The sequence below is a fragment of the Phascolarctos cinereus genome, unplaced genomic scaffold (genome assembly GCF_003287225.1).
Source record: "Phascolarctos cinereus isolate Bilbo 61053 unplaced genomic scaffold, phaCin_HiC Scaffold_4;HRSCAF=312, whole genome shotgun sequence".
In the NCBI taxonomy this organism is placed as follows: domain Eukaryota; kingdom Metazoa; phylum Chordata; class Mammalia; order Diprotodontia; family Phascolarctidae; genus Phascolarctos; species Phascolarctos cinereus.
Genome location: NW_027555847.1, coordinates 251049800 through 251075292, shown reverse-complemented (window position 1 = coordinate 251075292; position 25493 = coordinate 251049800). Strand labels below are relative to the sequence as shown.

Sequence of the window (25493 nt, the reverse complement as noted above, 5' to 3'; positions counted from 1 at the left end):
ATGCTAGCTGTAACAAAACAGAAATTAAAATCATCAATCGAAATCAGGATTTATTTTGAAAAACATTTATTTTGAGAATCAGCAAAGAAACCAATCAAGACTATTAATATCTTCAGTAAAAGAATACAAAATAAATACATAAAAATAATAATTTCTCTACAGTAACAGTAACTAGGAGGAAAAGACAGAAGAGAAATTCTATTCAAAATAACTACAGAATGTACAAAATATTCAGGAGTCCAAGATAGAACATAGAGGAATTAAATACGACCACAAAACACTCTACAAAAATTAAAAAGAAAAGTGGAACAAAATTCACTCAGGTTAGACCAATATCCATTCCAGCCATCACCCTCTACCCCCTCCCACTGCAACACCTGGACTCTGATACTGAAGACCTAACCTCTAGGTCCTCAAGTTGGGCCCTCTGACTGAATCTAAACTTCACAAAACAAATCCTTTTAATAAAAGGATTTGTTCTGTAAAACTTGGACTCAGTCAAAGGCCACATCCAAGGACCTAGAAGGCCACATGTGGCCTGGAGACCACAGGTTCCCCACCCCTTCAGCCTAAACTAAACTAGATGAGCTTTTGCTTTATCTTGTCCTGAACTAGGCCTCTGAGTCACCTCTTGACTACTTCCAAAACATGCGGCCACACTTGTAACCTCCAGCCAGGTTAAGGGTAACCCAAGAGGCCTCAAACCTATCAGTGAGTTAGAGGTATATACACCCCAAGCATGTGAAGACTTTCCCTGGTGAAACAGACAGATGAAAACAATTTATTCTAATGGCCATGAAGGTGGCTAGAGCAGGCACTGTGGAAGGCTTAGAGCTTGGTCAGACATGTAAGACACCAAGGTCATCCACTGCACCCCAGGCCATCACCAATTGTCTTGACTTTTGTCTTGCCACTGGATTCAATGACTCTGGAAGATCAAGTGAAACTGAAGACCTGTGCAATTCTGCCTCATTTAAATTCACACCTGAGTCAAGACATTACCCTGTGATATCACTTAGTCCTCTTTGAAAAGGAAGGACAAAACAACAATATGTCTAATACGGACATACTGCTTCCCCTGGCTAGATCACGAGCCCTTATACGGAAGAAACCATTTCACTTATGTCTTCGTATCCCCAGAACCTAGTAGAGTGTCTGGCACTTAATAAGTGCTTATTTATTGACTGATGTATAGAGGATGGATTGTAAGGGGGAAAAACTAGATACAAAAAGACCAATTAGGAGGCTATTAAAACAGTCTAGGTGAGCAGTAATTTGGAGTAGAATAGTTTTGTTGTGAGTAAAGAAAAGGGAACAAATACAAGAAATGATGAGTTAGTGTGAATTAACGAGATTTGGCAAATGACTGGATATGAGGGATGAGGTAGAATGAAGAATCAAGGATGAAATCAGCTACATATCACTACCAAAAAATTTAGAGTTGCTAGAATTTTATAGGCCCTCTCTGATTTAGTTCTACTAAAAATGGTAGTGAATTCTACTTAATGCTAGAGAATTCTCATTGCCATAAAATTCTTATTTTTGCCCAAAAAAATTAGTTTTGCAACATGCAATACTGAACAGTTAAAGGAGCACTGCACAAAGGCTAAGAAAATGTTTCAATGGAAAAACCCATCATACCAGACCATGCTGACAAACAAAAATGAGTACACCATTAGAGCTAAAGCAGTGCCCAAGGATACACACACACACACACACACACACACACACACACACACACACACACACACACACACACACACACTCTCTCTCTCATATTATAACTTAAGACTTAATAAACTAGGGGCAGCTAGGCAGCGCAATTGATAGAGCATTGGCCCTGGAGTCAGGAGGACCTCAGTTCAAATCCAGCCTCAGACCAAACACTAGACACTTATAGCTGTGTGACCCTGGGCAAATCACTTAACCCCAAATGCCTCACTAAAAAAAAAAAAAGACTTAATAAACTAAATAGTATAATATAAAGTACTGGCCATACTTAAACTATTATTGCTAAAGACTCAATAAAATAGTCAAGTGAACAAGCACCTATTAGGCACTTTAGTATGCTACATATCAGGCACTGTACTAAACAAATCAAGCAAAATGAAAGGTAATCCCTGCCCTTAAGGAACTTCCATTCTAACGAGGGAAAACAATATACAAAAAGGAATAAATGGGAACTAAAAGAGAAAGGAGGGAGATTCATCTACAAGGGTCATACCCTTAAGTGTAAAGGTGTAAAAAATGAATTGTATGGGGCAGCTAGGTGGCACAGTGGATAGAGCACCAACCCTGGAGTCAGGAGGACCTCAGTTCAAATCTGACCTCAGACCAGACCCTTGACACTACCTGTGTGATCCTGGGCAAGTCACTTAACCCCAACAGCCTCAAAAAAAAATTTACTGTATCCATTCTTTCATATACAACAACAGCAATGCTTCTCAACATGTGATGTACTGGATAAAGCACTTGGACTGGAGTCAAGAAAACTTGAGTTCAAATCTGGCCTCAGACATTTACTAGCTGTATAACCCTAGACAAGTCACTTAACTGCTATCTGCCTCAGTTTCCTCATCTGTAAATTGAAGATAATAATAGCAACTACTTCATGGAGTTGTTGTGAAAGTTGAAAGAAAATAAATGTAAAGTATTTTGTAAACCTTAAAGTGTGTTATAAATCCAGCTTTTTTTTTTTAATTGTCATCATCATTTTTTACAACTAGAGAATTATTCAATATCGAAAGAAACTTTTTTGGACTGTTTATATAGAAAGGGATAGGTTTTTTTTTACTAAAAACTCAAAACAGTATGGCAAAAAAAAATGGTATAAAAAATACACCAACAATAAATCCCATTAAGATAAAATCCATCTCTGTATATCTACAATGTACAAGATACTATACTAGGCACTGACAGAGTCAAAAATGAAACCATGCCTATGTCCAAAGAGCTTCTTTTTTTAAAAAATAAATTTTATTGACATATTTTGGTTTTATTAATATGTTATATCACTAGAATTTATCCAGCATCCTTCCCCCATCCTATACCTCCCCATCCTTTGAGTATCACTCTCCCAGTCACCCCAAAGAACAAATATTTATTAAAGAAAAATAAGAGGGAAAAAAAATCAATAAAACTGATCAATACATCCAAAAAAAAGTGAAAATATATACAATGTTCTACACTCATCGATTTCCAACTTCTGCAAAGCACTGGAATGATGGGATGTCTTCTCATTTCTATTCTTTGGGGCCATGCTTGTTCTTTGTAATTTTGCAACATTTTTTTATTTTTTCGTGTGTGGTTGTGTTTCCCATTTACATTGTAGTCAATGTGTATATGGTTTTCTTGGTTCTACTTACTTCACTTTTCATCAGTTCAAGTAAATCCATGCTTCTCTGTATTCATCATATTCGCCATTTCCTATAGCACAGTAATAATACATTATACATTCATGTTCCAAAATTTGTTCATCCATTCCCCAATCAATGGGCATCCACCATCTTGCCAATTATTTACTACTATAAAAAGTGCTACTATAAATATTTTGGTGTATATGGGCACTTTTTTCATATCAATGACCTCAGAATTAGGGTATGAGGCTAGTGGAAACTCTGGATTAAAGGATATGGACATTTTAGTCATTTTATTTGCGTAATTCCAGGTAACTTTCCAAACAGCTATATTGTTACACAGAACCAGATTTACATACTATTTATCAATGATTAAAACTTGGGGGGGGGGGTGCAGCTAGATGACACAGTGGATAGAGTGCCAGTCCTGGAGTTGGGAAGACTCATCTTCATGAGCTCAAATAGGGCCTCAGACACTTACTAGCTGTGTGGCCCTAGGCAAGTCAGTTAATCCTATTTGCCTCTGAGTTCCTCATCTGTAAAATGAGCTAGAAAAGAAAATGACAAACCCTCCAGTATCTTTGCCAAGAAAACCCCAAATGAATCCATAAAGAGTCGGACACGACTGAACAACAAAAACTTTTTCTGGTTTAAAATTAGAAGATATTTGATCATATAATCTTAAGCTGGAAAGAACCTTAGGGGACCTCTAGTCCAATCCCCTCTTTTTACAGAGGAGGAAACTCAGGCCTAAAAGTAATTTATCCAAGGTCACACATGTAAGTAAGCAGCAGATTCAAGATTCAAAGCAAAGAATAGAGTACTATTGTTCTATGATGAATACTTAGGGAAAAAATATGGAAAGACACAAAAAAAATGTAAAGTGAAGAAAACAGAACCAGAAGAATTTAACCATATAACAGGACCCAAAAAAATGCTTTACACAGATATAAAAAGGCAAAGATCTAAAGAGAACATATAAAGCCAAGTTATATTTTTATTGGAATAAAATCGATCACATAGTGTTATTTATTAAAATTTGTATTAAGAATGTTATCACATGAGGCAGCTAGGTGGCATAGTGGACAGAGCACCAGCCCTGAAGTCAGGAGGACCTGAGTTCAAATCCAGCCTTAGATCAAACACTTGGCACTTACTAGCTGTGTGACCCTGGGCAAGTCATTTAACCCCAATTGCCTAAAGAAAAAAATTTTTTAAATAAAAAAAGAATGTTATAATATTTAAGAAACCAGAACGTATTCTTAACATTTTAAAACCCCAGCCAAAGCCCTCTATAAATTATAAAGTCAGCTGCTTCCACCATTACACTGACAGTCTATATCTATTACCAACTGTGCTGCTGAGCTGACCACAAGTTTCTGATATTATGTAATTTCAACTGAGCCCTCACTGCAACAAGACATTTCTTTTATACCTCCCTAATCAATCAGATATCCTATTTACCATGGCAGCTATTCAAAACTCTACCCCCAAGGTCAAGAAACTCTTGCCCTGAGCTGACTTCAATTCATACCTTCAATTAAAACAGTAAGGTCATTGCCAAAAGGTTGTGAGCTCCTTCCCATCTCCTTCCTTCACATGACTAAGAAATCTTTCTCCATTATCTACTTCATACCTGTCTCATATGAAAAGGTAGGCCCTTCCTTTCCCCACTGAGGTAAACTGCTCTACATTCACTCTTCATCTCATCCTATACTGACTTTCCTAGCAGATTACTCCCAATGTCATTCATCCTCTCTCTCGTCTTCAATTTTTCCCAATTCTTCTATCTACTAGTGCTTTCCAGCTGCCTAGAAATATGCCTACATCTCCCAGCCCCCCAACCTGAAAAACTCTTACATTTCATCATCCACTCCATTCTTTGTTTCTCCTCTTGTCAGCTAAAATCCTTAAGAAAGCCATCTACACTTGGCTCCTTTCACTTCCCCTCCTCTCATTCTATTCTAAATTCTCTGCAATCTGACTTTGACTTCACCATTCAAGAAATTGCTCTCCTCAGAGTTACAAATGATCTCTTATAATTCTTTAATGTAATGGCCTTTTCTCAATCCTTCTTGATTTCTCTGCAATCTCTGACACTGTGAATATCTTTCTATTTCTAAATGGTCTCTTTCATGACATTACTGTCTCTTGGTTCTCCTCTTACCTAACAGCTCATTCTCATTCTAACAATATTAGCTGGATTTTCATCCAGGCAAAGCTGTTTATCAACCATAGGTGTCCTCACAGGCTCTCTCATGAGCTTTCTCTTTTCCTTCTATCTATCAAGGGCTCTTAACCTAGAGGCTACAAACTCACTCTCTCTCTCACACTCTGTCTCTCTCTCTCTCTCTCTCTCTCTCTCTCTCTCTCTCTTTATATATATATATATAAAATATATATGCACATATATATTATACATATGTGTGTATGTATACACATGTACATCTATATGTATATATACTAATTCAATATAATTGATTTCTTTTACAAATCCTGTGTATTTTATTTTATGCATTTTAAAATATTATTCTCCAGCATCCATAGGCTTTACCAGATTGCCAAACGGGTTCATGACCCAAAAAAATGTTAAGAATCACAGCTCTATACAATTTCCCTTGATAATCTCATCAGTTCCCACAGGTTCAGTTTTGATCTCTATACAAATGATTCCTTCCCTATTTAGCCCTAACTTCTCACCTTAGGCTCCAGGTTTAAATTAATAACTACCTTTTTAGATACCACCTAATTAGCTGTTCCTTAGTTATCTTGAACTCGTGTCCAAATCAGAACTCATAATCTTTGTCCCCCTAAACCATCCCCTCTTTCTGTTACTCAGGTCACTCAGATGTACAAATTTGTCACCCTCAACTCCTCACTCTCACTTCACACATCCAATCTACTGTGAAGTCTTGTTATTTTTACCTTCACAATAGCTCTAATATATGTCCCTTTCTCTCCACTCACATAAGCTATCACCCTAGTTCTGGACCTTATCACCTCACATTTGGTCTATTGCAATAGCCTGGTTGGTCTTGTCCCCTCAACTCTCTCCCCACTCAAACCCATGCTGCACTCAGCTGTCAGTTATTTTTCCTGAAGAGCAAGTACGATCATATCATACCTCTACCCAAAAACTCCAGGGTCTCTGCTCTCTATTACCTACAAAATCAAGTATAAAAGTCTCTATTTGCCATTTAAAGCCCTTCATAACTTGGTCCCTTCCTACCTTCCCAGTCTTCTTACATTTTATTCCCTCCCCTACCAGCACCCCTCAGAATACTCTAAAATTCAGCAGCATTAGCCTCCTAGCTCCAACATAACATGCCATCTCCCAACTTTACACCTTTTCTCTGACTGTAACATTCTCTCACATCACCACGGCCTCCTGACTTTCTGGACTTCCTTCAAAACTCAGCTCAAATCCCACCCTGGCTTTTCCAGATCTTCCCCACATACCAGTACTTTCCTTGATGATTAACTTCCACTTACAGTGTACAGCCATATCATTGTACATACTTATTTACATGTAGTCTCAGACTTCCATTATATTTTTTTAACCTCTTGAGGGCAAGGACCAAGTGTTTTTATATTCTTTGTATCTCTATCAGTCAGAGCTTAGCCTGGTACATAGTTAGTACTGCTTAATAAACAAATGCTTACTGACTGACCTAAGTTCAAATCCTACCCCCACCTGCCAGCTACATGACCCTAGGGAAGTTACTTCACCTCTCCAAGCCTCAGCTTCTTCATCTATATGTAGAAGCATATCAAAAAAGGATGTTTTGGATATATATGTACAAACATTACATATACTGATAGAGATTACATACTTATTTCTATTTAACAGAAAGAAAACCTACCTCACAGAGTTATTTCGAGAGACTATATATATAAAAAGTATTTTGCAAATTTTAAGTGCTAGATATTACTGTAATTAAATATACTTAATATATTTAATAGTGAAACAAATAAAATATTCTCATAAAATATTTGGCAAAAGTTTCTTCACTTCATACCTCCATTCAAAAACCTTCAGTCCACAAGACAAAAGGTAAATCCTGTAGCCTCATAAAATTTGAAGCTGCCTTTTTTTTTTGGCTAGGCAATGGGGTTAAGTGACTTGCCCAGGGTCACACAGCTACTACATATTATGTGTCTCGGGCTGGATTTGAACTCAGATCCTCCTGCATCCAGGGCCCGTGCTCTATTCACTGTGCTAACTAGCTGCCCCTGAAACCTTCTTCAATAAGTGTCCAGCCTACCTATACAGCTTGCACAAAATCTACAGAAAGTACTATTCCACATTTTTTCCTATCCTCTATTGAATTTAACTCAGACCAACGCACTCATGCCTCCAAACCTACTGGAAATTTTTTCTTCTAAATTTCACTACCAAGCATATACTCCAAGGAGATCAATGATAAAAAGAATGTCCTCAAAAATCAATAAGTATCAGGCACTACTGTTAAGTACTGGGAATAAAAAAGGGGGAGGGGGCCAAAAAAGAGAGACCTCTCAAGGAAATCACAATCTAATAAGATGACAAAATTCAAACAGTTGTGTACAAATAAGATAAATACAGAATAAATTACAGATAATCATAGATGGAAGGCACTGGCAATAAAAGGAATGGGAAGGGCTTCTTATAGGATTGAAAGATGTAAAGGAGGAGACTGAGAAAAAGTCATTAGATCTGACTTGTGGTACAAAGAACTAAAAACAAAGTAGATAGATACCCATCAACTGGGGAATGCTTAAACAAACCTCCATTGATGTGGCACATGAATGTAAGAGAATATTGCTGTGCTGTAACAAATGACAACATGAATCCAAAGAAGCATGGATTTACATGATGCAAATTTTAATACACAGGGCCAAAAAGATAATATACAGCTATTACAATGGATGTAAATGAAAAGCACCACCACAAATCAAAAGTGAATGTTGAGGAGCAGCTCTGGCCTTCAAGTCAAGAGGACCTGAGTTCAAATACAGCTAACACTTACACTTACTAGCTGTGTGACCCTGGGCAAGTCACTTAAGCCTGATCAGACTCTCTAAAAAAAAAAAGTGAATGCTGCTGGTAGAGTTGTGAATTGATCCAACCATTCTGGAGAGCAATTTAGAACTATGCCCAAAGGGCTATATAAAAATGTGCATACCCAGCAATAGCTCTTCAAGGACCATATCCCAAAGAGATAATAAAAATGGGAAAAGGACCCACACGTACAAAAACATTTATAGCAGCTCTTTCTGTGGTGGCCAAGAATTGGAAATTGAGGGTATGCCCATCAATTGGGGAATGGCTGAACAAGCTGTGGTATATGAATGTAACGGAATACTATTGTGCTATAAGAAATGATGAGCAGGCAGATTCAGAAAAACCTTTAATGAACTGGTGCTGAGTGAAGTGAGCAGAACCAGGAGAACAATGTACATACACAGTAACAGCCACATTATTAGATGACTAACTTTGACTTAGCTCTTCTCAGCAATGCAAGGATCTAAGATATCTCCAAGGGACTCACGGCAGAAAGTGCTATTCACATTCGGAGAGGGAACTGTGGATTCTGGATGCAGATCTAAGCATTCCATTTGCTCTTTTATTTTCCTTCTGTTTCGTTTTGTTTCTTCTTTCTTGTGGTTCCTCCTATTGGTTCTAATTCTTCCTTACTGCATGACTAATGTGAAAATATGTTTAATAGGAATGTATATGTAGAGCCTACATCAGATTGCATGCCATCTTGGGGAGGGGGGAGGTAAGGAAGGGGGAGAAAGTTGGGAACTTAAAAGCTTGTGTTGAAAACTAAAAATAAATTAATTAAAAAGTGAAGGCTGCCAAATTATAAAAAACAAGCATAGCCCCAAAAGAAATACAGAAGAAGACACCTTCCCCCCAGACTCCTCACTATTACTTTGACGAAGTGGGAGGTCCACGCATGTGGAACACTGCACATAGTTTCATTTTTTTAATGCATTGACTGATTTTACTGATTTCTTTTCCTCCTTTTTTTCCTTAAAAAAATTTTGCTCTTGGGGCAGCTAAGCAAATGGATAGAGCACCGGCCCTGGAGTCAGGAGGACCTGAGTTCAAATCCGGCCTCAGACACATAATACTTCCCAGCTGTATGACTCCAGGCAAGTCACTTAACCCCAATTGCCTAACTAAAAAGAAAAACACACACACACACACACACACACAAAAAAAATTTGCTCTTTAGGCCAGCTTTGGGCTGGTTACTAGGAGGAGAGGGAGAAATAAGGTAGGGGGGAAGGATACTGGGAGAAATTTTAGTGATGTGGAAAAACCAAAACATATCAGTAAAATTTTTTTTAAGTTTCTTAAACAGAAGGATAGTTTCATTTTTGTCTTTGTATCACTGCCTAGTATAGTAACTTGAAATCTTCCTACCAAGAGGAATAGAAATTCAAATTGTTATTTAATTATTATTAAACCTATTAAGAAAAGCTTATTCAGAGATTACTATACTATCCACTCAGTAACTCCTTTCCAAATTTTTTAACTATTGTAAAAATCACCATATGAAAAAAACTGTTTCTACTCAGCCAGGAGCCAATCACAAAGTTTAAAATTGGAAAAACTGTAAAATAGGCCTGCCTCACAACTGAAACCAAATGGGTCAGGTGTCAATGCAACAACTACAGAAAAGCAGCTGACTTCAGATCGAATTATATGACTCGACACTCCAAATATAGAAAAGATAAAAATTAAGACACAGATTTTGGGCTTTTACAAGCAGAACGAGGGAAACTTAATACTAAACTTTTTCACTTACAAATTCACCTCAGGTATCAGTCATCCAACAAGCATTTATTAAATGCCTACAAAGTTCCAGACACTGTGATAAGCAGAGTGAATATAAAGACATAAGTGAAATCCTACCACAAAGGGTATACATTCTAAACAAGAAAGGTTCAAATCCTACTTCAACATTTACTAGCTGTTTGATTCCGAGCAAATCCCTTAACCTTTCTATGCCTCAGTTTCCTCATCTATAAAATATAGGGGTCCCTCTTAGATCCCTTTCAAGCTCTAAATCTGTAATTCTATGTACCTATATTTATGTATGTATACTTAATCTATACAAAATTAATGCAAGGTAGTTTTGGGAAGGAGTACACCAGCAGCAAAGGTTTCGTGTTAAAGGCAGCATTTTTTTTGGCACCAAGTTCCAAAGAAAACCAGGGATTCTATGAGACAGAGGTGAGAAGGAAGAGTTATTTCAAGTAAGAGATGATCAATGAAAAGGTGCTGCAAAGATGAAGGGTCACCAGTGTGGAAGAGCAAGTAGGCCCAAATGACTGCATTAAAGAGTTCATGGAAGGGAGTAATGCATAAGAAGGCTAAAAAGTAGGAAGGAGAGAAGTTGTGAAGGGTTTTAAACGCTAGGCAGAGTTGTTTATATTTGTTCCTAGAAAGAATAAGGAGCCATTGGAGTTTACGTATGAGGGAGTCTTAGGGGGTGGTAGAGAATCACATGGTCAGACCTTCAACTTCTGGAAAATCACTTTGCATTGTAGTAAGCAGAGTTTTGAGGTAGGGAAGACTAACTAAGAGGCTGTGTGAGAGATAAGAGTATGAACTAGGGTGGTAGTTGTGTGAGTGGTGAGTAGGGAATGTATTCAAGAAACAATTGTAGAAAAAGAAACAAGATTTGGAAAGAAATTGAATATGTGGGTTGAAAATGAGAAATCCAAGATGACAATGAGGTTGCGAACCTGGATAACTTGGGGGGGGGGGGAACAGAACAGTGTCCTCTTTTCTGAACATAACGAATTTCAAATATCCAAATTAAAATAGTCACTAGGCAATTGGTAATATGAGGTAAGAGAAACCTGGGCTAGAGATACCAACCTGGGGAGTATCTGCACAGATGACAATTGAGCTTATGGGAGTTGATGAGGTCACCAAATAAAATACAATAAAGAAAAGATGAGAGGACCCAGGACAAAACACCTTGGGTACAGCCAAAGTTAGTACTAAGAGAACAATAAATGAGTAGAAAAAGACTGAGGGTAGTCAAACAGGTAGGAGAGGAACCAGAAGATAGCAGTGTCACAAAACCCCAAAGAACAGTGGGTATCTAGGAGGAGAGAGAGGGTTCAACAAGTGTCATATGCTGAAGAGAAATCCAGAATGATGAGGATTTAGAACAAGTTGTTAGATTTGACAATTAAGAAATAGATCGTTGATAATTTTGGAGAATGGTTTCAAGTTGCCTGGTGAGGGTGGAGAACAGATTGCAGATGATTTCAAAGAAAATATGAGGAGAGGAAAAAAAGGTACCAAAACAAGCACTTTTGACTACAGACCTTCTCTAGTTCTAAGAGCTTAAATTTCCCTTAGAAATATTTCAGATACCTTGATTTGTAAAGAATGAAGTTCCTAATACACAAAGGGTCTCATTTTTCTACTAACACATTACATTTCAAAGACAATTTATTCTCATTTCTAACTCCATAACTTTTAAAAATTTAGCCTCAAATCTCTCATGCCAAACTAAGGAAAGCTATTTTAAAAATACCTTCTGTAAGATAAAAAAAAAATTCATTCTAAAATGCAAATTATTACGCTCTTGATTTCAGGCAAATCTCTTAACCTGTAAATCTTTCTGCCCTGTCGTTAACTGAAATTCTAGGTCAATGGCATGGGAAGGGGAAAGAGACCTCTACCCCATTTCAATTAAAAATAAAGCAAAGAGGAAGAATATGACCACAACCTGTCCAGCCCTTCTGTCTAAACTTTCCCCATTGCTCAATGGTACATAATAATCAGCCTCTCTCTACTACTTTATTGACTCTAAAATAAAAGTTTTAGGGTATTCAATACTTGCACCACTGTAAAACAAATCAACTCAAACATTATGAACCTATAGCCAAAGCACAGTAAGATCATGGTCTGCAGCTGCAATATAGAATATTCACAGCTGCAACGTTTACAACAATTTTTCATTGCTCTTCACTTGCCTGGCAAATTAGTGTTTCAAATTTGTAAACTTTTAAGCCACAAACACATTTCTGCATTTCACACTCAACAAAGCAAATAGTAAAGGCACTAAAATTTGTCCATGCTACAGGTTATTTTTTTCAAATAATAAGGTTTAGAGAGAAAGTACTGAAATATGCTTTATTACTTAGTTCTCTTCATTCTTAGAAGTCTCTCATTCTCTCCCTTAAAGAGGATATGTGTATATGTTTCTGTGTGTGTGTATCTGCATAGAAATTCACTTTCTAAGCAGATGAAGAAATGTAAAGAAATTCTCTGAATGACAAACTATAATATGGAGACCTAAAACCATCAAGGATACAGTGGCAGTTACATGGGCAGTCTTTCAAAATGAATTCAGATAAATAGTAAAATTAAAATCTTTCTGATATAAGGAAGATGGAGTATCCAAACTACACTCAATGTAAACAGTTTCTAAAAAGTCTAGCCCCTAAAATGTACATTCAAAAAATAGGGCCTATTCAAAGCCTTTAGAGAAGGGGGGGGAGAAAACTTCAAAAGTCACTTATAAAGACTACCACTGCACCTTGCACATAGTGGATACTCAGTAAGTGTTTATTTTATATAATTTGCTGACTTTCATCAAAGGTCATAAACCCAGCCCAGGTAGATAAAAGTGGAGGAGGGTATATTAACCCTTTAAAATTTTGTTATATTGAATGAGTTATAAAGCACCTCTACATGCAATGCTCTATGCTTACATACAACCTTACATTCAAATTTTTAGAAGTAAAAAATATCATAATATCCCTCTTATCTACTTGTATGTACAAGTGTATTACTTTCAAAAACTTACAATGGAACAATTTTTTGAAAAACAAATCAGTAAATTTATAAAAACAGGGAGCTTCTAAAGAAGTTCTATGGTTCTATGTTGACCCAGCAATACCACTTCTAGGTCTGTATCCCAAAGAGATCATAACAATCAGACTGCTCGTCATCTTGGGGTGGGAGGGTGGGAACGAGGGGGAGAAAAATTTAAAACTCAAAAGCTTATGGAAGTGATTGTTGATAAATCAAAATGATGTAAAAAAAGAGATCATAAAAATGGGAAAAGGATCCACATGTACAAAAATATTTATAGCAGCTCTTTTCGTGGTGGCAAAGAATTGGAAATTGAGGGGATGCCCATCAATTGGGGAATGGCTGAACAAGTTGTGGTATATGAATGTAATGGAATACTATTGTGCTATAAGAAATGGTGAGCAGGCAGAGTTCAGAAAAACCTGGAAAGACTTATATGAACTGATGCTGAGTGAAATGAGCAGAACCAAGAGAACACTGTACACAGTAAGAGCCACAATGTGCAATGACTGACTTTGATAGACTTGGCTCTTCTCAGCAATGCAAGGATCTGTGACAACTCCTAAAGACTCATGATGGAAAATGCTATCCACATCCAGAGAAAGAACTATGGAGTCTGAATGCAGACAGAAGCATACTATTTGCCCTCCTTTTCTTTTGTTGTTTTATTCCTTCTTTCTCATGGTTCCTCTCATTAGTTCTAATTCTTCTATACATCATGACTAATTGGAAAATATGCTTAATATGAATGTGTAAGCAGAGCCTATATCAGATTACACACCATCTTGGGGAGGAGAAGGAGGTAGGGGGAGAAAACTTAAAAGTCAAAATTTTATGAAAGTGAATGTTGAAAACTAAAAATAAATAATTATTTTTAAAAAAAGAATGAGACAAAAGGACAATAAAATGAAATAAATATTGGGGGAAAAAAAGTCCTATGGAGATTCCTATAACACAAGTGAAACATACCCACATACAGCCCCATTATATTTATATCATAAAATCATAGATTTAGAGCTGAAAGGAAGCTTAAAGGATACTAAGATCCAGAGAGGTTAAGTGATATATCAAGTGGTCATTCAGGTAGAAAGGACAGAGCTGGGATTCCAAAGCTAGGTTATCTGAAACCAACTAATCTTACTCATAGATTCATTTCAACTCAATAAATGTTGAGAACCTACAACGTACTCCAGAGCATGGTGCTAGCATATAAAATATAATTTTTGCATAAAAAGATATTTAAAAGATTTTATATGATTAAATATATCTTTCTATTTTTTGAATGCATATTATAAGATGCTTTCACTAGCAAGTTTTTTAATAAATTGTAGCTCCCAAGAAAGTACTATACTTACTTATATTTTATTTTTGAGAAAAGATCCACAGCATAATATTATGGTTCAGATATTAAAAATGTCTATAGGTGAAATAGCATTAAAATTTATTGTTAGCTACTGACTTGATCAATCAATTATTCTCTTAGTAACAAAATAAAATCCTCATTTGCTCCACAGTAACAGGTTCAGAGGTATTCAGTACTCTGTGATAAGTGCCAAGAGATTACTATGCCATTTATACATGGTCACCCCCTAGAAGAAAGAAGTAAAAAAAATTCAAATCACCAGTCAATGAAACATGAGTCAGAAAAAACAAGAGACAAAAAAAAAATCTAAGATAAACAAGACTATTTTAAGCCTATAAAAATCAATCAATAAAGATTTATTGAACATCTACTATGTGCCTGGCATTATGCTAAGCTCTAGGGATACAAAAAAAGGCAAAAGACCATTCCTGCCATCAAGAAGCTCACAATCTAATAGAGGAAACAATATGCAAACAAATATATACGCTGTATATATAGGATAAATTAGGGAAGGTGCTAGAAATAAGAAGAGTTGGGAAAGACTTGCTGTAAAAGATGGATTTTAGTTAGGACTTTAAGGAAGCCAGAGAAGCCGGCAGGCAGAATTGAGAAGGGAAAGCATCACAGGCATGGGGGAGCAGTCAGAGAAAAATGCCCACGGGAGATAGAGAGATGTGTGTAGAACAGCAAATACTGTAGACAGTATCACCAGTTCAAAGACTCCAGGACAGGGAGTAAGTCGTGAGAAGCAAAATAGTCTCAAGTTGTCAAATACACACAATCAGCCAAGAATCACTACAAACAGAAAAGATCAAAATGTATATATGAGGACAACAGATCACTGATGAAAAGGCTTAGCATGATGTAACAGGGGAAAACCCCCACTATCACTATATTTGGAATCAGAGGAGCTGGGTTCAAGGTTCAAATCCCGGCTCTGGGACTTACTACATCTATGACCTTGGGAAAGTCACTTTACCTGCTGGGCTTCAGTTTCTTCATATGTAAAAATGAGAAAGCAGGACCAGTTAACCTCTAAGTTTCCCCTCCAGTTCTAAAACAGCAAACCTATCATTTTTCCATCTCTAAATTCTGTAATCCTAGATATTTAATAATGAAATAGGGCTGAGCAATTAGCATATTAAAAAGTTGAGTTCTGAAATAAAAGAATGACTGAAAGTTTCACGGCCCTTAAGAAAGCATTACTCCTAAAAATAAAAAATAAAAATAAAAAAAATAAAGCATTGCTCCAATTAAAGGGACAATAATTTTAATTTGAATATACAAAGACACACTTCAACTGATAAGGGAACAATAATGGAAAACTCCAGTCACAAGTATAATAGCCATAATGGAGAGCACTAAACACCTACTAAGAGACAAAGAAAGTGAAGCACAAAACAATGGTATTTGAACTTAACTATTCATTGTTTATTGTTTGGAACACTAGCATTAATTTGTCTCTTTCCAACAAATGGACCAATGGGCCTAGCAGGATAAGAAAAATAAAAACAGAAATAATCACCACCACTATAGTGGATATATTCCTGCCCTCAATGGGTTTATCCTGGAGGATATACAGAGAGACAGAGAGAAAGAGAAAGAGAGCGAGCTGCAATGTGTGTGCGAGAAAGAAAGAGAGAGAAAGAGAGAAAGAGAGAGAGAGAGCGCGAGCTATAATACACGATATTATATGAAAACCATAAAATTATTTCAATTATAAAACAGCACCAAGAAAAATATAAGGGGAAATACTACAGTGCTGTTTGGGTGTGGAGAACCTTAAAAGTCAATTTAAACTTCACTCAAAAGGCAAACAGGAAGCTACTGAATAAGAGTGGAGATATCTATCTATCTATCTATCTATCTATCTATCTATCTATCTATCTATCTATATATATATATGTGGAATGACCTTATGCAGTGGGTTTGGTTTTATATATATAAAACCAAACCCACTGCATAAGGTCATTCATTCTAGCAGCAGTATGAAAGATGGAAAGATGGATTGGCAGTGAGAAGAAAGTGGAGGCAGTAAGACCTGTGAGGAGACTATTCCGATCATCTAAGTGTATACTAGACATGACAAATAGAAGAATGATTCCAGAGATGTTGCCCAAGATATAATTAAAACGACTTGGTCTGAATATAAGGGACAAGTAGAGACAAAGATAACCAACCCCTCAGGATATTAAACATGGAGACTTCATGAAAAGTAATAGAGCAGTCAGAGATAGTAAAGTCAGAGAAGCAAATTTAGAGGAAGAGATAATCAGCTCAATTTTAGACAAGGCAATTGAGGTATAGAGGGGATATTCAAGTGGAGATGTCCTGAAGGCATCTGATGATATCAATCATGTTAAGTACAAATTTAGACTTGGGACTCATCTACTTAAAGGGGGTTGTTGAAGCTTTGAGAATATAGTCTCCAAAGAAAATAATATGGAGAAGGACAGAACCATGAAGAAGAAACTTAAAAACAAAAGCTAAAAGAAAAGATTTGTAGAATGTTAGAGTTGGAAGGGTCCTCAGATCACCTAGTCCACTCTCCTCTTTTTAAAGATGAGGAAAGTGAGAGGTTAACTCTTACTTTTAAAGCATCAGAATTGTGACTTAAAGAGTCAGAAAAATGGTTTTTTGAATGTCAATTTTAGTAACAAGCCACCCCACAGTTACAGAATTTATTTTTAAACATTAAAATCAAAGAATCAAGAACTTAGTTCACTAAGTTTATGCTCCATAGAACCCATTCTAACTCTTCCCTGCTTTTTAACTTTCTATCTTAATTATCTATTTCAAAATAATATAATTTATAATAATAATTACATTTATACAGCATTTTGAGGTTTGCAAAGTCTTCCTCACAACAACCCTGTGGCATCAAGTATTATCATGCCCATCTGAGGAAGCTAAAAGCTCAGTAAAATTAAATGACTTGCCTAAGGTCACACAACCATATGTTCAGAACCATAATTCTCCACTGGCAATTCTCCACTAATGCTCTTTCCACTTTCTTTTAATGTTAGTGTTTTATTTCCAAACATGAATAGTTCAAAAGCTGCATTAGGATGAGAAAATTCTAACCAACTTCCACATATAGATGTCTTTAAAATTTTCCTGTACCATAAGCAAAACTATGATAAACTTTATTTCACTCTTATTCCATTAAGTCATTCTGTGGACCTTTAAAAAGTGTTTGATTAGAAAACTTATAATACAGATGAAGATCCTCCTATATATTGTCCTAGAATCCACATTTAATTATCGGGGTTAAAAAGAACTATGAAATAAGTTAAATAAGTACAATAAAGTAGGTACATAGTGATCACTAAGAAAATTTGGAGGTAAATTCTCCTTCAAATATAGTTTGCATTGATTAGGTTTTGTTTAAAATTATAAACTGCCTAAATTCATACTAACTTCAAAAAGTATCAAAAAAGGTTACTGTACCAACAGTGGATGGTCCTAGTGAACTAATTTGTCTAGGGCCTAGCAGACCCCTCCACAATGTAAGATGTAACACCTCATCCATTTTTATTTTTGTCACAGAGGTAGTCAGCTATACATTCATATTTAGATATTTCTAAGTATCTACATCTACATGGTCAACAAACTTGGCAATTCCTAACAAATGAAGCACAAGGCAGGTAGGAGTAATAAATTACTAACAATACCTCTGACAATGTTATTTATTACTACCAATGATTCTTCATATGAAATTTTAACTTCTCCATCCCACTTCCTTCAAAATCATCCCTGCAAAGCTGACCTAGTTACATGCCTGAAATTGGGGCTACTACCTTGAAGGAAAATAAAGGTTAAGTAATTGGGTAGTCCTAAAAATATACATCACACCTGCATGACTAAGATACTGATTTGAAACTTGTGCCAAGATCTCCTCTCCCTTCAAAACAATAACTTGAAAAATGACTCACAGATCATGTCATCAAACAAAACAAAAATGAATTCTCAGGTACTTGCTTCACAATTCTTTCACTGACCTTCTTCTCCATTCCATCCCCCTAAAACCAATAATAATACTATCTTTAACTGTCCGTACAAAGTCAATGAAAAACTCAAAAGTTCCTCACTTTATCTTATGGCATTCTTGAAAGAAGCTAGTAAGTAAATACAGCATATTAAAACTAACTTCTACATCACTGAAAATTAGACCTATGGCTTTTTATTTGAATAAAGAGCTAGCACGGTCATTTCAGCCACCCCTACCTCAGATCCCACCCCTTTTCAATGATCCAGACATTCCATTTGCTACGGCTAGTCATCTGAGCAAAAGGTCTAGATTTCATCTCCCTAAAATGGGAATCTTTCTTCCTCCTTCTATGACACTCAACAGTACTCTGTGAAGCCTTCTCTACTTGCTTAAGAACTCACAGGATTGTTGTGAGGCTCGACAGAGAATATATGTCAAGTGCCTTTGCAAACCTTAAAATACTATATAAATGCTGGCATTATTCTTAGTATTATTAAAATGCAAGTCTTTGGCTTGTGGCTGGGAGTGGACAAAAGACACTAGAGGAAAAGCTATGCAAAAGTTAAAGTACTATTACGAAGTATTTTTATTTAATCCATCAATTAAATGGGGAATAGTGAAGACAAAATGAGATTTTCAAAAAAGATTGTGACTCAGTTACCCCTTTTTCCCCGCACACCTACGGCTTTCCTCATCCACCATCATTAGGAATGCACTAAACAGGCCCAACAAACTCCCTGCCAGGCCTCTGGGGAGTCTCTGAGGATAGAATGACAGGCCAACACCTTTCTCCACCTACCCCCCTTGGGGGGAGAGGGGGAGTGTTAGTGCAAAAGGTGCAGGAACTCCACAGGGCTCACCCCACGGACTCCAAGCAATCTCCAGGTTAGAGGGTCTCGTTCGATTGGGGTTGGTTATTTGGAGGGTCCCCAGAAGATGCACCACACACAATAAAACCCTCTCCCACCGCCAGACTGAGAAGACTTCCCTCCCCTGGTCACCAGACTTTCCCCAGACCGCCTGCCTCCGAGGAGGGAGAAAGGGAGCGGGGTGAGCGAGGCCTCCTTCCTTCCCTGCCTCCCGGGATCGCGGGCACGGCCCGGAGGCGCTGGCGAAGCGGGCCGGGGACACTGGCAGCTGGGCCTCCCGCACACCCCAGGACCGATAGCTGGGGGAGGGGAGACGGAAGGAAGGGGTGTACACACACGTACACGCGCGCACACACACTCTCTCTCTCACACGCGGGGCGACCCCGGGGGAGCGGGGCATGGCCGTACCTTGAAGTAGCCGCCCTCGTAGAGCGTGTTGGGGGGCCCGAAGATGGCCACCTCCCAGTTGTAGAGGTCGGACTCGTCCACCAGGGTGATCCGGAAGCCCTCCACCGGCTCCTCCTGCAGGGATTTGAGCTCCAGCATCAGGGCTTTCTGCGAGCTGGTCATCTGCTGCTGGGCCATGGCAGCGGCGGCGGCGGCGGAGGCGGCGGCGGCGGCGGCGGCGAGGGCTAGGGCCGGGCCGCCGGGCCCCTCTCCAGTCCCCGAGGCCCCGGCTCCCACACAGGCCTCGCTCTCCTCCCCACCGGCCGCGGCGGCTCCTCAGGACTGCGGCGGGGCGGGGGAGGGGACGGGAGAGGCCTCCTCACAGGTGTGGGTGTGGGTGAGCGTGTGTGTGAGTTGAGTGTTGTGCTGGGGGTGTGGGGGGGGAGGTGGGGGAGGAATCGCTCCCTTTCCGGGGCCTCCCCCCCAAGGGGGGGGCCTCTGCGGGAGGAGGTGGAGAACTAGGAGGAGGAGGAAGAGGAGGAGGAAGAGGAAGAGGAAGGCAGAGGGAGGGGGGAGTATGGGGGAGACCCGGCCCAGCGCCGCCGCGCTCTTATCCCTTTCTCTCTCTCTCTTTCTCTCACGCGCGCTCGCTCTCTTTCTCTTCTCTGTCTCTTTCTCTTTCCGTCTCCTCTCCCTCTGCTCAGGGGCCGGGGGAGGGCGCAAAGCGCCCGAGAAGGGGGAGGGGACAGCGACGGGGGCACGCGCGAGGGTCTCGCGGCAGCGGCTCTGCCGGGGGAAGGGGCGGGGAAAGAGAGGGTCTCGCGCGCCGCGGGAGAAAGAAGGGGGAGGGGGCGGCCGCGCGCGCGCGCGTCGGCGGTGGTGTTGCTGGTGCTAGTGGTGGTAAGGTGGGAGAGGGGGCGGCTCTCCTCAGCGGCGGGGCGCGCGCGCGCCCCTCCCTCCTCCTCCTCCTCCTCCTCCTCCCCCCCGCCGTCTCCTCCTCCTCCTCCTCCTCCTCTTCCAGTCACTAGCTCCTTTCTCGCCGGCCACTTGGGCCCTTTGTGACGCCAGCAAAGCACCCTGACCTCAGCGCGCTCAGTTCCAGGGGCGGTGGCAGCCCCGCCAGCTGTTTCCTCCCTCCCCATCCCGTCCCCGCCCCTTGCTCCTCCCATTTTCCTCCCCTCCGCCTCAACCCTTAAAGGAATAGTTTCAGGCTTGGCTTTTGTGGAGGAGGAGGGGTAAGAGGGATTTCTCCCCCCCCTTCCCTCCTCCCCAGTCCTTGTGTGTCTTGCAGGAGTGGAGCGAGGGAGCGGTTGGGGTACAGGGTTGGCTAAGAAAGGAATTGGAGGATATGTATGTCCGTGTGATCCTCTCCTGCCCTGGGGAGGAGCGAGGAAGAGGTCTCGAGAAGTGAGTGGGGATTTCTTGTTATCCCTAAGTTTATGCCTTGGAGATACAGGACAGCGAAGGCGGGAATGGGGGAGGCTGGAGGTGCGCGCGTGCCCCTCTCTTTGCCCAGCCTGGCGCTTGCAGAATTGAATCGGAACTTCACCGCTGGAAAGAAATGTAGATATTTAGATAGGTTACTAGGTGACCTCTGGATGGACCGGCCGACGAGGGGAGGGGCCATCTGGGGGGTGCCTGGAGTAGAGCAGCTGACCTAGAGGGGTTCATGAACAAGGTAAAGAGAAGAGCCAGAAACAAAGTAGGGTAAGAATGGTTGACCTCCTAAAAGGCCTCGTTAGAGATTTCTGGATGATAGCAGAAGTAATTGTCAGAGACCTGGACTTGCCCTTTCAAACTGGAGTAAGCTGCTTGAGGTGCCTGAAAACTTAAGAGCAACCTGGTATGGAGATAACTGAGGGCTGAGGGCTTGTGATATGGTTGGTGTGAAAAACTTTGAAGGGTGGCTGTAGCATATACTTAGTTGGAAGGGACCTGAAAGAGGTTGGGACGGGGGAGGCCAATGTACAGTCCTTCCTTTCCAGTTCAATCATATGACTCCTTACCCACTCAAAAGAATTTCAGGGGAGAAGTTACTTATCCGTGTTCACCCAGCTAAGTGGCATACCCATAACTAGATCCCAGGTCTCCTGCTTCTCATTTCATTGTGCAGTTTACTACACCAGTGGTTCCCATTTACTGGATCCTGAGCCCCTTGGGCATTTTTTAAATGATCCAAGAAGTCGGAGCTAAGAATTATTTAATGGCACCTTTAAGCAGTAAATAATTATAGAATATTGTAAGTATATTTAATTGCCCTGGTGGTTTACATTACGTTTTGTTGTTGCTGTTGAAAGGGCTTCACAGAACAACAAAAAAAAAGTTGGGAGTCACTGCACTATCTCATTCTGCCTGTTGCATTTGTCCTTTTGGATAAAGCTTCTTGACCTAGGGTCTGTGAGCTTAATTTTTTTTAAATTTGATAACTATTTCAACATAATTGATTTCCTTAGTAGTCCTATCTATTTTATGTATTTAAAAACATAATTCTGAGGAGTCCATAGGCTTCACCAGACTACCAAAGGGGCCCATGACCTAAAAAAAAAGCTCAGAATGCCTGTGTTTAAAGCCAAACTCAAGATTACCAGCAGCTCAATTTTTTTTCAGGTGTGACTACAGACAGACTATACCAGAATAGGGCATTTGTTATAAAAGGCTTATCCTACACCCAAAAATATATGCTTGTATCTGACAATCAACTATAAACAATGACCTAAGTTAGCTCTGGACTCACATGGCATCCTGGAGACTTTTTAATAATAGTCTGGCCTGTGCCCTTTACCTAGAATTTCCCCTAGAAACACCAGAATTTGAACATTACTTTTTCTCTACCTCAGGCTACATACAGTGTAACCCTCATACTGAGTCTTTTTGAGGTTGAAAATAAACACAGGCATCCCCTTTCATCTTTCCAGTCCTAGTCATCTTCTTCCCCCTGGTATTCCAAAAGGGCCCAGGTTTGCAAGTTACCCTGAGGCACAGAGAAGCTTTAAGAAAGCATCAAACACTTTGGAGGAAAGAGCAAAACGGATGGCTGCTGCCAGAGCAAAAAATTCATATCCCTATTATGCAACCACTAAGTATTTAAGAAGTTATCTAGTTTGATCTGAGGCTCGAACTTAATCTTTGATAGACTAAGCTGTAGAAAAAACAGAAGACATGGTCCCTAACTTTAACAATAGTAAATAGTTCAAGGGGTAAGAAGAGAGAGCAAAAGACGACTGCTTAAGTGGAACATTGTTTGGAACAAAACAGATAGAAAATAAACTACATGGCACTGACTAGAAATACAATAGGAGAATAAGAAAAAGGCGAGGTCTTTAGTAGGGAAGGCATATTAAAGGAGCCCTTCCAGAAGGATAGGTTGAATTTAGTTTGGAGACGGAAGAAGAGATTCCAATGATAGAAACAAAGACTAGGAGTTTGGGAATGGGCAAGATGTGGGGAGTGGGCATTTTGGAACCCTCCTCTGAGTCAATTCTGTACTAGGATTCAACCACATTCTGCCTATGATTCGCTGTGACAGGGCTTCAACTTCCTTATATCACAGGTATCCAAACAACCATGTAGAAGCCAGCTTGACTTAAGAATTCTAAATCTGCTTTTTCTGTGACATTGAGGTCAAGGAGTAATACCTTTATTTTCTACCCCTTTTCCTCAAGTTTTATGCTCCTGAGCCCAGGAAGGTGTTGTCCAACTGTTAAAGCCATCCTTATGTAATCCTTAAGTAAACCATAAATGTTCCTTCCCTTGTTTTCAGCCTGTATTTTATGACAAGATGCTTGAAATTTTGTATTTAAATAATAATTCATTTTATCCAAATTACATGTAAAAACAATTTTTAACATTCTTTTTTTTTTAAATTTGAGTTCCAGATTCTCTCCTTCCCCCTCACTGAGATGGTAAGCAATTTGATATAGGTTATACATGTGCAATCATGTAAAACATGTTAAGGTATTAGTCATGTTGTGAAAGAAAACACAGGCAAAAAAAAAAGCAAATAGTATTTATATTATTTTGTTTTATATTTTCTACCAATGAAAGTGCTTTTAATGTTTTTCCATTGCTTATAATGTTGACTACTAGTCAAAGACAGATGCTCTTTTCTGCAGTAAGAACAAACTCCTCTATTTGGATATGAGTTGGTATTTCTTTTTAATAAACCTTTGCTCATTTATTTTTGAAAAGCATCAAATAATATTACTGTCTTTAGAAATTTGTTCATTGGGTAATATGTGCTATTAATATTTTAAAAAGTCATTCTGAACCTAATAAGCACCTAAAAAAATTCCATGTACAAAATGGAATAAAAAAAGATAATTTCTTGTGAAACCATGAAACTTTATGACATGTAACTTTCTTTTCTTTTTACATGTTTAACAAATTCAGCATAACTTTCAAAGCTGCCCTGCTTGTCTGTGTTTCCTTCTAGCCTTCCTTCTTTTCACTTCTGTGCGCTAAAAAAAATAATAAAACCTCAGGGACTAAAAACAGGGACTGTTTCTCTGTCTCTTATTCTTTCTCTTCCTCTCACAAACCAATTGCTACCTCTTCTTGATCTTTTTTGTATTTCAGTATTTTTGTGTTCTTATATTTTTGTGAGCATTTATTTTATTCCCAATATTTAACATATTTGTTTTCTTGCTATAAATTATTTTTATTGTGATGATTGTTTTGATAAATTGCCAAACTTTATTTGCTAATATACTGTTTAGTATTTTTGCATTTATATTAATTCATAAAATTGTACCATAATTATTTAGTGTCATCTTTGTCAAGTTTCAAAATCACATTTACCTCATAAAAGAAATTAGGCAGCATTTCATATTTCTCCATTTTGAAAAATAGTCTGTGACGTATTGGAATTGCCATTTGTTCTTTGAAGTTTTGAAAAATTAACCTACAAATCTATCTTGACCAGATAATTTTTTTAGTGTTAATTCATTGATGATAACATAATTCTTCCTCTGAAATCACTATTTAAATTGTCTATTTTTGTTGTGTGAATTTGGATGTTTTATATTTTTGCAATCAGTACAAGGCAATCCACAAACAATTATCTGGAGGACTTCAATCACAGCAGAGGTTCTTAACCTTTATTATGTCATGGACCTGTTCTGGCAGTCTGGTAAAGCCTATGGACATCTTCTAAATATGTATTAAAATCCATATAATAAAAAACAAAGAATTTTTTTAAAAAAGCAAAAAGAATAAAGCAAAAAATAGTATGTTTCAATTTGTGTTCAGATTCCATCCGTTTTTTCTCTAGAGCTCGATATTTTTCATCTTGAGGCCTTTGGAATTGTCTTGTATCATTGTATTGTTGAGAATAGCAAAGTCATTTACAGGTGATCATCATACAATATTGCTATTACTATGTACAGTGTTCTCCTGCTTCTGCTTACTTCACTTAGCATCAGTTTGGAAATCACTTCTTAAAGAAACTATATCCCCTAACTTGGCCAGCTATCTTTAAAAACAAAAATAAAAAACTTTAATCTTGCCTTTCTAAAGGCAAGATTTCTGGAGGCAACTGGTGGTACAGTAGATAGAGTGCATTGGGACTAGAGTCAGGAAGACCTGAGTTCAAATGTAACCTCAGACATTTACTGTGTGATCCTGGGCAAGTCACCTAACTTCTATTTGCTTCAGTTGAATCAACAGCAAAATGGGAATAAGAACAGAGCCTACA

At 38.7% G+C, this 25493-nt stretch overlaps 1 protein-coding gene and 1 long non-coding RNA gene across 2 annotated transcripts in view; one reads left to right on the top strand and one right to left on the bottom strand.

Annotated features, from left to right (window-relative positions):
- UBE2R2 (ubiquitin conjugating enzyme E2 R2) overlaps nt 1-20649 on the bottom strand; it is a 126843-nt gene extending 106194 nt beyond the window's left edge. The window contains exon 1 of the mRNA XM_020978895.2: nt 19823-20649. Coding sequence (XP_020834554.1) covers nt 19823-19999 — 177 coding nt within the window. The 5' untranslated portion in view covers nt 20000-20649. The remainder of the gene's footprint in view (nt 1-19822) is intronic.
- A 191-nt stretch (nt 20650-20840) lies between these two features.
- LOC144456884 (uncharacterized) lies at nt 20841-25037 on the top strand. The gene is made up of 2 exons (XR_013486076.1): nt 20841-23703; nt 24837-25037. It is a non-coding gene; the product is annotated as an uncharacterized LOC144456884 (long non-coding RNA).
- Nucleotides 25038-25493: the final 456 nt, after the last annotated feature.